We start from the raw sequence: 15,923 nt of genomic DNA on the forward strand, positions 1-15,923 counted from the left end.
CTGTAGATTTTTTTTTTTTTTTTAAAACGTCGCCTATGGAGATCTTTATGGGTAAAAGTTTGTCACCATTGCAGTAGCGGGCGCAATTTTTAAGCGTGACATGTTTGGTATCAATTTACTTGGCATAACATTATCTTTCAAAATCTAAAAAAATAAATAAATAAAAAAAATTGGGCTAACTTTACTGTTTTATTTAATTAAAAAGTGTATTTTTTTTTTCCCCCCAAAAAAATGTGCTTGTAAGACCGGTGCGCAAATACGGTGTGACAAAGTATTGCAATGACCGCCATTTTATTCTCTAGGGTGTTAGAACCCCCAAACATTTATAATTTTTTCTAGCAAAAAACAGTTTAACTTGTAAACAACATATCTCAAAAAGAGGCTCGGTCCTTAAGCGATTAAAAAAAGTCGTTTTAGGAATGTTCGATTTTCGAATTGTTAGTGGAGTCAAATTGACGTTTGTTTTCAACCACAGTGACAGGAATTTTTTTGAAATAATTGAAGATTCCGTGTGTGTGTGTGTGTGTGTGTGTGTGTGTGTGTGTGTGTGTGTGTGTGTGTGTGTGTGTGTTGCAGTAAAATTTCCCTCTGCTGTCCCAAGTGCCTGTGAAACGTGGTGTTACAATAAGGCCTCATGCACACAGTCAATAAACTCCCCATCATGTTATCCTATGTGTCCATGCACACATGGGCTGTTCTAAAGAATTTTTCTGATGTCAAACGCGGCTCACCAGCGTTTTTTGACATTTTTGGTCCATTTTGAGGAAAAAACGCTTGAATTGTCTCGCGTGTAGAGCCTTCTGTTTTCTGCTGTGTAGGGGATTGTGGAAAGTTACAAAAATTTCAGGCTGTTAAATTCTTGGCATTATGACCTTTTGATGCAGTTTTTGTATGTATAATTGTACCCCTTCTTCTTTTTGGATACTACTGCTAACTGCCTTGCAATTCCTGAGAATGCACAATTGACAATTGTATGAAGTCAGTATTTTCTTATCTGTTGCAATCCTTTAAAAAAAGCATCATACTAAATGTTTTTTTTTTTTCCCCTCTGTAGTTCCATCAGTAGTAACTCGTCTGTTGTTTTGTGTTCCAGGTAAAAGATGGCAGTCCTTTAGAGGAGCCTAAAAAGAGTGGTGGTGGTGGCTCTCCACCCACCCCCTCTCCCGGCCTGAACTATGGAGGAGGGCCAAAATGGTAGGGTGAACCTGGCTCACGTCCTGTTTGACCGATTTGTCCAGGCCTCCACCTGCAAGGGGACGTTAAAAAGTTTTCAGGAACTATGCGACCACCTGGAGCTGAAACAACGCGACTATCGCTCTTTCTACCCCAAACTCAAGTCTAAACTTAACTACTGGAAGGCCAAAGCCCTGTGGTCGAAATTGGACAAGAGGTGGTCCCACAAGGACTACAAGAAGGGCAAAGCCTGCAGCAACACCAAGGTGAGCTGGGCAGGAATAACGGGAAGTTCTAATCGCTTTACACTTTGTTATTGTAACATTTGCCTGATAGTAACCTTTGACATCGCTGTCCAGTGTTTTATTCGCATGCTTTCATATTTCCTATATATATATATATATCTCTCTCAGGGATATGTAATTAGTGAACCTTCAGCTGTTGCAAAACTACAAGTCCCGGCACGCTTGTGACTGTCTGAGTCTTGCTATGCCTCATGGGACTTGTAGTTCTGCAGCAGCTGGAGGTCCGCTAATTGCATATCCCTGATATATAGTTTTGGAAAGCTCATTCCAGTGGTAATCTTTCTATGTACAAACTATTCATAGATGAGGCTTTTGAGAACAGTTTTTGATGCATATGATGTACTTTAAATTGAGAAACAAATGTAATGGCAATTTTTATTTATTTTTTTCAGATTGTAGTCTGTGTTCCTACAGGGCAAATTTACTTGGCTTACTCTAGGTATCATTGTCTCTGGGATTGAAAGTGATGGGTAATCCAAATAGAGTTGTCACCAGAACAAGGTGTGAGGGAAAATCCTTTCAGTGGGGGCACCTGTGGTAACTAAGAGGGAAAATGCCACGACGTGGTTATTAGATGGCGCTGATCATAGGAAAAGCATTCTGTACTGCAAACTTATGCTCCATACAGTAGCCATAATGTGGTATTTTCCCCAATCGTCTTTCAGGACAGCCACCTTAGAGAGACACCGGCTCCTCCCCTCTGAGGAAACACCGCCTTCAATTTCATAATTTAAGCCTCCTCCTCCCTTCGTTCCTCAGTTATGGTGTTTCCTCCGGCGGGGAGACATCGCCAAGGAACCTTAAGGCTAAATTCGGTTGGTGAGACTGAAGCCATCCGAGCGGAGCCCTGGCCCCGTTCGGCTATCCGACCGTTCATCGGTCGGTCCAGGACAGTCCTATCAGCGGGGAGCTGAAGTGTTCGTACTGTCCATATACCCTAAACTCCGCTTGGGGAAAGCGGGAAGTTCATGGGGTCGTCCGTTCGTTCACCCGCAGGGGTTTCAACGGAACAAACAGTCCAGTCGGCTGGGGAAGCTGAATACTCGACTGACCTGTACACGCACTCCAATCTTCGCTTGGGGAAAGCAGGAAGTCTTTGGAGAGGTTCATCCTTGCGTTTCGCCCAGTGGGGTGCTGAACGAAGGCGTCCAGGGCCCCCCTGTGTACGCAGCCGGCTGGGAGCTGGAAGCCGGACCGGTAGGCGGGCGACGTCAGTTCCGGTGGGGGCGGACCCCTTCGTTCGATCCGCGTCTTCCGGTTCCGGACGCGGCACGTGAAAGGGAACCTAGCGTTCGGCTGGTGCAGCCTCTCTTTTCACAGTTGCACAGGTAGCTGTTAGAGGCGCGTTCGTACCACGCTTCCTCAACGGGAGAATGTCCGAGGCAGAGGCTTCAAAAACTCCTGGAGATAATAGCACCAGCCACTCTAAGGTAAGAGGAAACCTGGGGAGGTGTTCCCTTACTTGTATCCAGTAGCTCCACTGGTGTTCCTCCTTGGTGGTCGGGGGGAAGGGTAGTGTGTCTGGGATCCTGGTGATGGTTGATCCTAGGGGGGGCACTCCCGGTGGTCCTCTATGTAGCGCTGGTGTTGCTGTTTTTTAGGCTCATGCTGCCCCTTCCTGTGTTTTGTGTCTTTCAGAAAGCCACGAGCAAGTCCCCCCATGGTTCTAAGAAGAAGTGCCCTTCATGTAGAACGTCTATGGGAGACTCTTGGTCTAAAGCTATTTGCAAACAATGTATTGAGGATTTACTTAAGGAACAGGCAGTAGAGCAGGGTGCAGATCTGGTAGCTTCTATGAAGGAACTCTCTGGTACCTTTCAGTCCTTCCAAAACTTTTTTTCCAGTTTTCAGTGGCCCCAGCCTCCGAGCACTCCTACACCAGCGCAGCAGAGTGTACCATCCAACCCTGTGGATGTTCCTCCTGCAAGGGGAGAGAATTCAGAGGGTCCCAGGGAGGAAGCTGAGGAGGAAATTGACAGTGTCGTTTCAGACTCCCAGGGGGAGTCTGACGCAGAGATGTTGGATGGGGAATCCAGCAGAATCTCGCGGTATAAGCTTTCCCTGGAGGATGTGGATGAGCTCTTGGGAGCGATTCATACCACTTTAGGCATTCAAGAAGAAACTAAGACATTGTCACTCCATGATCGGATGTACAAGGGCATGGGGGAACAAAAGAAGCGGGTGTTCCCAGTGCATAACGTCTTGATCGATACCATCAAGAAGGAATGGCGGGATCCCGAAAGGAAACCTTTCTTTTCTGGGGCATTAAGACGTAGGTTTCCTTTTTCGGAGGAAGAGACTCTCGTCTGGAATAAATCTCCCAGACTAGACGCTGCTTTTTCCCAGGTGTCCAGACACACTGATCTATCCTTTGAGGATATGGGGGTACTGTCTAACCCTATGGATCGAAGGATGGATTACCTTCTTAAGAAGGCCTGGGATTCGTCACAGGGAAATCTTAAGCCAGCCATGGCAACCACGGTGGTGGCCCGCAACATGGAGTATTGGCTCACCCAGATTAGCGCACACATTGAAGCAGGGACAGCAAAGGAGACTATTCTATCCTCCTTTCCCATGCTTCTTAAAGGGATAGCCTACATAGCGGACGCTTCGGCGGAATCCGTGAGGATGTCGGCAAGGTCCTTGGCCCTGACCAACTCTGCCAGGAGAGCATTATGGTTGAAGACCTGGCCTGGAGACAATGCATCCAAACTTAAACTTTGTGGAATCCCCTTTACAGGAGATCTACTGTTTGGACCAGGTCTTGAAACAGTGCTAGATCGCACAGCAGACAAAAGAAAGGCCTTTCCGGTTAAAAGGAAATTTGGGGAACAAGCCAAAAAGGCTCGTCCCCAGAAAAGGGTTGCACCACCCCGTACGGTTCAGCAGAAGAAGAGTTGGGGACTCAAAAGCAAGGGCCCCGGGGGAGCAATTTTTCGCCCTCCTGAACAGCCCAAAAAATCTCAGTGACAGGGTCACGGTGGGAGGAAGATTGGGGGCCTTCCTTCCACAGTGGGAAATGATTTCCTCCAATCAGTTTGTCTTGGGGATCGTCAGAGGAGGTTACCATTTGGAGTTTTCGGAACTCCCTCCTCTGAGGTTCCTTGTCACCGAGCTGCCAAAATGCGCAGAAAAATCATCTGCCCTTCTTTCCTCTCTTCAGGAGTTGGAAGAACAGGAGGTGGTAGTACGGGTTCCAGTAGGAGAGACAAGCAGAGGCTTCTACTCTCACGTCTTCGTGATTCGCAAGCCTTCGGGAAAGTTCAGGCTCATCCTGAACCTGAAGCCCCTGAATGTCTGTTACCTACAGAAGGTTTCGGATGGATTCGGTTTACTCAGTAAAAGCACTCCTACCTCCGAACTGCTTCATGGCATCAATAGATCTGAAAGATGCATACCTGCATATTCCAATCGCAGAGTCCCACCAGCGTTTTCTCAGACTGGCAGTGAGAACTCCAATGGAAGTACTACACCTTCAGTTCAGAGCGCTTCCTTTCGGACTATCCTCTTCCCCCCCGAATCTTCACCAAAGTGATGGCAGAAGTTCTGGCGTTTCTGCGTCTCAGGGGAATCTCGGTGATCGCATATCTCGACGATCTCCTTCTGTTTGCCCCTTCCCCAGCACAATTAATTCAGGATTTACAGGTCACAAGAAACCTGTTAGTAAGCCTGGGTTGGCTCCTGAACCTGGAGAAATCCAACTTAATCCCTTCCCAGAGGGTCACTTTCCTAGGGTACGAGTTGGACTCAACAGTACAAAGGGTCTTTCTTCCTTTGGAAAAAATTCAAAGGATAGACAGGGCTCTGTTTCTTCAGGGCAACCACCAGATCTCCATAAGGAAGATTATGTCAGCGCTAGGGTTGCTGACATCCGCTCTTCCAGCGGTTCAGTGGGCAGGGTTACATTACCGCCCTCTACAATTATTTGTGCTGAAGGTTTGGGATCACAGCCAGGAATCTTTGGATTCTCTGGTTTCGATTCCAGATCAGGTAAAGAGGTCCCTCTGGTGGTGGAGGAAGGGAGCAAATTTGTCCCAAGGTCTAGAGTGGGTCATGCCAACCTCCAGGGTGGTCACGACCGATGCAAGCAGCTCAGGTTGGGGGGCACACCTAGACTCCCAATTAATACAGGGTATTTGGGAAAAGAGGGACTCGAGGAGATCCTCGAATTGGAGGGAGCTGAGGGCAGTAGATCTAGCTCTCAGAACCTTTCAGAAGGAGCTCCGGGGGAATCACGTGAGGGTAAGGTCGGACAACTCCTCGGTGGTAGCTTACATCAACAGACAGGGGGGCACCAGGAGCAAGTCCTTATGGGCCCTAGCGGAAGCCATCCTCAGATGGGCCGAAGCAAATATCCTGTCCCTTTCAGCAATCCACTTGAAGGGAGAACAAAATCAGGTGGCAGATTTTCTCAGCAGGAGAACTCTGAGAGAAGGCAATTGGGTTCTCAAGCAGGAAATATTCGAAATGATCACCCGGAGATGGGGGATCCCTGCAATAGATCTCTTTGCCGCAAGGGAAAACGCGAAGGTAGCAACGTTCTTCTCCATAAACAGGGGGGACGGGGCATTGGCGGTGGACGCACTAGCACAGAGTTGGGGTTTCTCCAGGTGCTATGCTTTCCCCCCTCCAGTGCTCATTCCAGCAGTATTAAGGAAATTTCAAGTGGAGAATACTACCCTCATTCTAATTGCACCTCACTGGCCCAGGAGGCCGTGGTTCTCGATCTTGAAGGGCCTGTCTGTAGAACCCCCCTGGATTCTCCCAGTGCAGGAGGATCTCCTGTCTCAAGGTCCGGTGTTCTGCCCTCAGGTAGGACGATGGAACCTGGCAGCGTGGCTTCTGAGGAAGAATTGCTAAAAGCCAAGGGCTTCTCAGACCGGTTGGTAGCCACTCTTCTAAACTGTAGGAAAAAGGAAACCCAGTCCATTTACTTAAAGGTATGGAAACGGTTTAACAGCTGGTGTTCAGAGGGTTCCTTCAACGTGCATAGCCCTATAGCCGTTCTAGAGTTTCTACAGGCAGGGGCGGATAAGGGGTTAGCGCTTGGAACACTAAAAGCTCAGGTTTCCGCTTTGAGCGTGTTTTTAGAGAAACATCTAGCGTCAGATCCTTGGGTCGTAAGGTTCTTCAGGGCCCTAGGTAGGCAAAGACCAGCTTCAAGCTCCCCCTTCCCGGTTTGGGATCTTTCTTTAGTTTTGCAGGTTTTCACAGGGGAACCTTTTGAGCCGTTAGAATCTTGCTCATTAAAGTTGATCACTCTCAAAATGGTGTTTTTGGTGGCGATCACTACAGCAAGAAGAGTAAGTGAACTCGAAGCCCTTTCTGTCAGGGCTCCCTTTTTTCAGGTTTTTCCGGATCGTCTGGTTTTGAAGATAGATCCGGCCTTTTTGCCTAAGGTAGCCTCTAGTTTCCACAGGATGCAGGAGATTGTGTTACCTACATTTTGTTCAAATCCAGTTAGAGAACAGGAACACATGTTTCACAGACTAGATGTTAGAAGATGTGTTCTTTATTATTTAGACTGCACAAGTCAGTTCAGAAAGACAGATTCACTTTTTGTTTTATTTTCAGGGGCCAGGAAGGGTTCCAAAGCCTCTAGACGTACCATAGCTAGATGGTTAAGATTAGCCATTGGGCAGGCATACGTGGCAGGGGGATTAGATCCTCCAGCTGGCATTAGAGCACACTCAACCAGGGCCGTGGCAACTTCTCAGGCAGAGTGGGCTGGTGCGTCTCCGGAACAGATCTGTAGAGCTGCAACGTGGTCCAGTTTTTCTACGTTTGTGAGGCACTATAGACTGGATCTTCTGTCAGCCAAAGACCAAGCCTTTGGTCGTAAGGTGCTACAGGCAGTAGTCCCACCCTAAGGTAATATACTCGCTTATCCTCTCTAAGGTGGCTGTCCTGAAAGACGATTGGGGGAAAAATGGAATTACGTACCGGTAATGTCCTTTTCCAGGAGTCTTTCAGGACAGCACCGGTTCCCACCCAAATTGTTGCAGATCCTCGGGAACTCATTACATGAGATCGTCAGGTAAGACTTAAAAAGTTTATTTGTTTGACGTGTTCTTGTGTCTCCCCAGTTTGGCCGGAGGTACTCTGGAAGAACTGAGGAACGAAGGGAGGAGGAGGCTTAAATTATGAAATTGAAGGCGGTGTTTCCTCAGAGGGGAGGAGCCGGTGTCTCTCTAAGGTGGCTGTCCTGAAAGACTCCTGGAAAAGGACATTACCGGTACGTAATTCCATTTTTCCTGATTCCCCCCTTTTATTTTTATTTTTTTTTATTCATTAAAAAAATTGAAAAAAAACTTTCCACCTGGAGAGACAATGGCCTGAGAACATTACATTTTACCCCCATGCACACTAAATGTACATGCAGTTTTGCTAGATGAATATAGCTGCAATTATATTTTTATAAATACACTAATTTGTTTGTTTGCCTGTTACCTATCTATTATAATGATAATATAGGATTTATATACCGCCAAAAGTATTGCACATCGCTTTACAAAATGAGGGCAGACAGTACAGTTACAATACAATTCAATACAGGAGGAATCAGAGGGCCTTGCTTGTTAGAGCTTACAACCTAGGAGGTTAAACTTTTTTTTTTTATTAAAGGCCAGCTTTAGCCTTTGTTTTCTCCTTCTGAACAAAGCATTGGTTTGAATTACTTTGCATCAGCCCCCTGAAACCAGAACAGAAATCTGTCTTGTTTACATTTTTCATGTAGCAATACTGCACACTTATATTCACTGTCTGTCTCTGCAGTGTCTGATTATTGGAGCTGGGCCGTGTGGTCTGCGTACTGCCATCGAGCTTTACTTCCTCGGGGCCAGGGTAGTGGTGGTGGAAAAGAGAGATGCCTTTTCACGCAACAATGTCCTTCATTTGTGGCCCTTCACCATCCATGACCTACGGGGCCTGGGAGCCAAGAAATTCCACGGCAAGTTTTGTGCTGGGGCCATCGATCACATCAGTGAGTATTGTGAACATTGCATTTTTAATCTGGCAGATGTGGTCTGGGTTTCCTGTGGCTGTATGTGCATGTTTTTACAGCTGAAACCAAATTGGGTATAATCCATGGTTGTAAACCTCCGATATGAACAAAGGATTTTTCTCTAGTGTGTACTTGTCTCAACTAAGTGCACTAAATGTAATTTGTCTGCTGCTTCGTTCCTCTACTAACATGCTTTCCCGACTCCCAAGAAAAGTGACATAGGAGGGACTTCCAGCTGATTGACAGCCCTGGCTCTGTTACTGTGAGGTTGGTGCGTCCCTTCTCTCCAATCAGCTCCCAGAGCTCTCCTCACTTAGCTCTGCAGAGTGCAACTTCAGCGCTCTGCCCCCTTTTTCTGACATCTCAGACAAGATTTAAAAATTCTGGACTTTGTAGATAAGAGAAGACTGCTAATAAACAGGTACAATGTATGTAGGGGGATCTTTCATCGGTGTATCACCTGAGACCAGTCACTTCTATGGGTATATGTAAGGGTTTACAACCACTTTCAAGATAAATTCCAACCTTGCCTTTTTCCCACACTTAGAACAAATCTTGTGACCATACAGTTAAAAAAAACAAAAACAAATATAGCGATACCCTCACTTAAGAGGGCCGCAAGTTTGGTTTGGGTCCTGAGCACAGCTCCAACCCCCCGGCAATCTGCACTACCCACTCTGGCACAGTTAGTATCTAGCAATACACATTAAATCACTTATACTCTAAATATGTGTGTGTGCATGCGTGGGTAACTCAAGCTCATAGACAATCTTTGAAAGTATATAACTGACTTTACTTATTGTTTTTATAAAAGGAATAACATGAATCAAACATTTGGATTGCAACACATAATCAGGTCCCTGCAGTAACCAGTAATAAAGATAAACAGAGTAATCAGCATAATAAAGTATTTCTATGCAACTCTAGCGCTGCCCTTTTTCAGCTACTTCCCCACATGGGTAAACACCCAGCACTAGGGATGAGCTTCGTGTTCGAGTCGAACACATGTTCGACTCGAACATCGGTCGTTCGTGCGTTCGCCGAATTCCGAACGTTTGGGCCGTTCGCGGCAAAATTCGTGTGGCCCACAATGCATTGCGATGGCGCAATGCATTGCTGTCTCACGATTGGCCAAGCATGCACTGTGACCCCGCATGCTTGGCCAATCGCAGCGCCAGTAGCGGGAAGAGCAATGGTTGGCCACAGGCATCCTGCCTGTGGCCAATCATAGCTCAGACAGTGTAGTGCACGCCCCACACTATATAAAGCTGCCTTTCAGGCGGCCTCGTGTAGTGTTTGTTAGCATCTGAAGCAGTGGGTGTTCTGTGTACCTTCAACACAGTTACACACCAATCGTTTTTGGCTGATTTACTATTTTGCTCTTGTGTAGTGGTTACTGTCTGTGCCCTGACCGCAGTATACACCACTATATTCACCTCACCTATATAGCTAGTGATCTAGCTTTAATAATAGAGCTTGCAGTCAGTAGTGTTAGTGCGTGCTGTCTGCGTGCTCTGTACCCAGTACATACCACTATATACACCTACATAGCTGTTCTCTATTTGAGCCCGATTGTCATTTGCTGGAGTTATTGGAAGTTGTGTGTGCCTCCAGCACAGCACAGTATACAGCTGTATATACCCCTTTAACTCTGCTGTTTTCTTGTTATTGTCTGCGTGCCCTGACCGCAGTATACACCGTGATATTCACCTCACCTATATAGCTAGTGGTCCATCTTTAACAATAGAGCTTGCAGTCAGCAGTGTCACTCAGGAGATAGTGCGTGCTGTGTGCCTGCTCTGTACCCAGTACATACCGCTATTATCCACCTACATAGCTGTTCTCTATTTGGGCCCGATTGACATCTGCTGGAGTTATTGGAAGTTGTGTGTGCTTCCAGCACAGCACAGTATACATCTGTATATACCCCTTTAACTCTGCTGTTCTATAAAAAAGGCATCTGCAGGAGTTAGTGGGTGTTGTGTGCCTCCAGCACAATATAAACTACCCAACTACTGTTTTACCCAACTCCCTTCAGGCCATTACCATGTCTGGAAGGCCAGCAAGGAGAGGCAGACAGGCGCGAGCCGATAAAAGAGGGCAAGCAGGCTCTGTGTCTAGAGACAACAGTGCTGGTCGGGGACGCGGTGCATTGTCATCAGCACGTGGCCATGGGACATGCTTGTCCTTCTTTTCTGCAGCTGGACATGTTGAACCGCAACATGCCAACGACTTGGTAGAGTGGATGACCAAGCCCTCTTCATCCTCCTCATCCTCTCTCACCCAGTCTCAGGGTAGTAGAAAAGCAGCTGCCAACACATCGTCGTCCCTCCTCTCAATGTCATCATCAGTGACTCCTTCCCTAGACCCACCACGTCCTCCTGAGGAGTCTCCTGAACTCTTTGAGCACAGTGTTGGGTACATGCTCCAGGAGGATGCCCAGTGTTTGGTGGGCTCTGATGATGACACTCAGCTAGAGGAAGGCAGTAGCGTGAGCACAGAGAGAGGGGATGCTCAAGAAGGACAGCAATCTGGCAGTAATGTTCCACAAGCTGCAGCATACTGCCAGGTTTGCTACAGCGATGAAGAGGGAGGGGATGATGAGGGCACTGACTCCACGTGGGTGCCTGGAAGGAGGGAGGAGGAGGAGGAGGCACATGTCCAACGAGGCAGGATGCCCTCCGGGGGCCAGCTTAGGGGCAGCACACCGACTGAATCACACCGCAGAGCTCCGCCTGCGCAGAGCGCTTCCTCTGCGCGTTATTCTAAAAGTTCTTTGGTGTGGGCCTTTTTTGAGACGAGTGCATCAGATCGCACCGCTGCTATTTGCAACATATGTCTCAAGCGTATCTCACGTGGCCAAAACATCAGCCGCTTGGGCACCACATGCTTGACCAGACATATGTTGACCTGCCATGCAGCTCGTTGGCAAGCATACCTCAAAGACCCACACCAAAGAACAAAGCGGACCTCTCCTTGCTCCTCATCAGCTGGCATCTCCAACCCCACTAGACCTTCAGTCCTCTCTGAAACCTGCTCTGAGAGGAATGAAGGTGTAGAATTAGGTGTGTCACAGCCAAGTGCTTCCGGGAACTCTGCTAGTGGTACATCCACGTCCGATTATAGCAGACAAATGTCCCTGCCCCAGCTGCTGGACCGGCGGAAGAAATTTACTCCCAGCCATCCACATGCCCAGCGGTTGAATGCTAGCTTGGCTAAATTGCTAGCACTTCAACTGCTGCCTTTTCAGTTGGTAGATTCGGCCCCCTTCCGTGAGTTTGTACAATGTGCGGTTCCTCAGTGGCAGGTCCCCAAACGCCACTTTTTCTCACGGAAGGCAATTCCGGCTCTCTACCGGCATGTGGAAGGCAATGTCCTTGCCTCGCTGGACAGGGCGGTCAGCGGTAAGGTGCATATTACCGCTGACTCATGGTCCAGCAGGCATGGACAGGGACGTTACCTGTCTTTCACGGCCCATTGGGTCACTCTTCTGGCTGCTGGGAAGGATGCAGGACAAGGTGCAGTAGTATTGGAGGTTGTTCCGCCACCACGCCTCCAAAATGCTACTATTGGTTGTGACACACCTCTCTCCTCCACCCCCTCCTCTTCTTCTTCCTCCACGGCCTCTTCCAGTGCTCTGTCCTCAGAACCAGCGGTGCTCCGTAGGCGTTGCAGGGGCTACGCAAGTACGCAGGCAAAACGATGCCATGCCGTGCTTGCGCTGGTTTGTTTGGGGGACAGGAGCCACACTGGGGCGGATGTTTTGTCAGCTCTGCAGGGGCAGGCCGAGAGGTGGTTGACGCCACGCCAGCTTAAGCCAGGAATGGTGGTTTGCGACAATGGCACCAACCTCCTCTCCGCCCTCCGACAGGGACAACTGACCCATGTGCCCTGTGTAGCTCACGTCCTTAACCTGGTGGTGCAGCGGTTCTTGGGCAGGTACCCCGGCTTACAGGATGTCCTGAAACAGGCCAGGAGAGTCTGTGTGCATTTCCGCCGATCATTTAATGCCTGTGCTCGGCTGGCTGAGCTCCAAAAGGAGTTGAACCTGCCCAAGAACCGCCTTATATGTGACATGCCCACCAGATGGAACTCAACATTGGCCATGCTGCAGCGGCTGCACACGCAGCAGAGGGCCATCAATGAGTACCTGTGCGACTACGGCACCAGGACAGGGTCAGGAGAGCTTGGTTTTTTCTCACCACGCCAGTGGGGCATGATCAGGGATGCATGCACTGTCCTGTCACCGTTTGAGGAGGCCACAAGGATGGTGAGCAGTGACAGTGCATGCATCAGTGACACTATACCTCTTGTCCACCTCTTGGAGCATACGCTGCGTGGAATAATGGACAGGGCACTTGAGGCAGAACAGAGGCAGGAAGAGGAGGACTTCCTTGCCTCTCAAGGCCCCCTTTATCCAGACAGTGTTCCTGCTGTGCCACCCATCACACAGGAAGAGGGTGAGGAAGAGGAGGAGGAGGATGATTGTGTCAGCATGGAGGTGGAGGCTGGCACTCAGCATCAGCAGCAGCAGTCTTATAGGGATGATTTACAGTCCCAAGAAACACGTGGACTTGTACGTGGCTGGGAGGAGGTAGCTGCGGATCATGTTGTCCTTAGTGACCCAGAGGACTCCGGACCGAATGCCTCAGCTAACCTACGCTGCATGGCCTCCCTGATCCTGCAAAGCCTGCGGAAGGATCCTCGTATTCTTCGGATCAAGGAGAGGGACCATTACTGGCTGGCCACTCTCCTTGATCCACGGTACAAGGGTAAGGTTGCCGACCTTATCTTGCCATCGCAGAGGGAGCAGAGGATGAGACATCTCCGGGAGGCCTTGCAGAAAGCTCTGTGCAACGCGTTCCCAGAGACTGGGAGGTCACAAACTCCTGGTCCTGGACAACGTGTTGCTGAGGCATCAGTCAGAAGGAGCGGTGGAGAAGGTGGCCGTCTGACTGATGCGTTCAGACAATTTTTTAGTCCGCAGCCCCAAGGTATGATTGGTTCCAGCACCCATCGCCAGCGTCTAATTTACATGGTGCAGGAATACCTAGGGGCAAGGTCAGACTTGGACACCTTTCCCACTGAAAATCCTCTGGCTTACTGGGTCTTGAGGATGGATCACTGGCCAGAGCTTGCACAGTATGCAATTGAGCTACTGGCCTGTCCTGCATCCAGCGTTCTTTCGGAACGCACCTTCAGTGCTGCTGGTGGCTTTGTTACCGATCACAGGGTGCGCCTGTCCACCGAATCAGTTGATCGACTGACCTTCATCAAGATGAATCAGTCTTGGATCACCCACAGCTACCAAGCACCTGAAGCTGATGTAACCGAATAATTTTTTTTGAAATACCACATCCCTTCAAGACTGCCTATGCTGATGCTGAGTGACTGTCCTGTTATGTTGATTGTCTATCCTCTTCCTCCTCCGCTGATATGTTGGAAGAACATTTTTGGTTCTGGGTGATGCCAGCAGCCCAATTTTTCTGCCCCTGTTTAACAGGGGCGTTTAAGTACAATTTTTGATGCAATGCTTTGCAGCAGGGCTAATTCCTGCAAAAAAACTAGAGTATATGGCAGAGGTTGCAGTGTGATGGCACCAGTGCCTAAGGCCCAATTTTTCTGCCCCTGTTTAACAGGGGCATTTAAGTACAATTCTTGATATAATATTTCACAGGAGGGCCCCTTCCTGTGCCCACCCAGAGTAACTGTGAGGACTTATAGTGTTGTGGCACCAGCACCACAACCACCAAAGGTAAATTTTTCTACCACTGTTCAACAATGGCATGTAATTACAATTCTTGATATAATCGTTCACAGCAGGGCGCTCCAGCGGCCACCAAGAGTCACTTTGAGGGCTTACAATGTTGTTGCAAAACCAACACCTTGTTCCGCCATTTCTGCAGAGCATATAGGGCAGGCCCCTACTTTCAAACATCCAATTTACAAACATCTCCTACTTGCAAACGGAAGGAGACAACAGCAAGTGAGATGAAAAAAGATGGACGACAAAACAAATTATACAGGGGTGATAACCCTTCCCTATGTTTTCCAAAAAGCTTAAAGATATTTTTTTTGACTGGAGCTACACTTTAAAAATGTACCGGTTGAAAATGACAAACAGATTCAACTTAACACAACAAACCTACACAGTCCCTGTCTTGTTTGCACCGCCTGTATACTGCTGTTCTGAGTATATAGGGCCTGGGGGCCACACGCATTTCCTTTTTTTAATATGGGTACGGGGTTCCCCTTAATATGCGTACAAGACCCAAATAGGCTGGTAATGGGCAGGGAGGGCTACCCATGCCATTTTTCTGAATGATTTTCAACCATATTGCAGGAACCAGATATAACATTAAAACCGCAAGCAGTTTTAAATGGTGTTATTTCCGTTTAATGTCATTTTGTGCAGGGACTGTTCTAAACACGGGAAACACGTGGCACTTCACAGGCATACTATAGACACCCCCCAGGCACCATATTTAAAGGAATATTTCACTTTTTTTTTTTTCACTTTAATCGTCATTAAAATCAGTGCTCCCGCCAAAACGGTAGTTTTTAAAACTTTTTCTTGCAGTGACCCATGTCCCCTGAGGCAGGAGGCAGGTCGCCAAACCCTTTTTAGCACACTATCTTGCATATTAGCCGTTAAAATTAGCACTTTCCAATTCGAACGTTCGAGTCCCATAGACTTCAATGGGGTTCTAACGTTCGTGCCGAACGCGGGGGTCGTTCGCAAGTTCTGGTGCGAACCGAACCGGGGGGTGTTCGGCTCATCCCTACCCAGCACTGTCTACCTATGCAGTCAGGCCTGACTGATCTAGATGGAAGTCCAGTAAAACAATATTCGCTAGCAATCTTTCGGTGGTGCACTTGAAGAACAACTTTGTAATCCAAACGAATAATAAAGATAAAGCATCTGTCTTTAAACAGCTCTCACCACCCGGACAAGTCCAAGTCCGGTTTCTCTGCCTTTTCGTCTAGGAACAGGAATCCACCGACCTCTGAGTCTTCAATCCTTCTGGTGTACAGCAGCAAGGAATGAGAAAATGTCTCTCAGGTGCAACTAGGCTGGCAGAGAGCTCTTTGGAAAAGAGCACAAGGCCCAGGCTTCAGGCCTTGTGCCTCAGCAGTTCAGCACAGATCTCCTCTTGCTTGAAGAGAGGGGGGTGTCCAAAGAGAGCGAACTAGGCCTCTCCCCCTCCTTATATTTCCTCCCCCATAAGTCTCTGGGGCATAACTCAAAGCATCCTGGGAACCAGCGGGGTTCTGGGAACAGTAGTTTTATAGTTCTTAAAGAGACCCCGCTACACAAAAAAAAAACTTTCATCTTCAAAATATAACTCTTTCAAGCTGCAGCAGCTATCTTGCACCTGCCTTTTCCTGTCTAAGCAACTTCAATCATCTTCGATACCATGCCTTCCTGATCCGGATTGTCA

At 48.2% G+C, this 15,923-nt stretch overlaps 1 protein-coding gene across 24 annotated transcripts in view; it reads left to right on the forward strand.

Moving 5' to 3' along the window:
* MICAL3 (microtubule associated monooxygenase, calponin and LIM domain containing 3) overlaps positions 1–15,923 on the forward strand; it is a 299,572-nt gene that overhangs the window by 112,177 nt on the left and 171,472 nt on the right. For all 24 annotated transcript variants that reach the window (XM_077468826.1, XM_077468846.1, XM_077468830.1 and 21 more), the window contains exons 2-3: positions 1,094–1,439; positions 8,253–8,460. In XM_077468826.1, coding sequence (XP_077324952.1) covers positions 1,176–1,439; positions 8,253–8,460 — 472 coding nt within the window. In that variant the 5' untranslated portion in view covers positions 1,094–1,175. The remainder of the gene's footprint in view (positions 1–1,093; positions 1,440–8,252; positions 8,461–15,923) is intronic.

Source organism: Lithobates pipiens, unplaced genomic scaffold (assembly GCF_037356315.1).
Source record: "Lithobates pipiens isolate NorthernLeopardFrog02 unplaced genomic scaffold, aLitPip1_a1.2 Scaffold_8, whole genome shotgun sequence".
Lineage (NCBI taxonomy): Eukaryota > Metazoa > Chordata > Amphibia > Anura > Ranidae > Lithobates > Lithobates pipiens.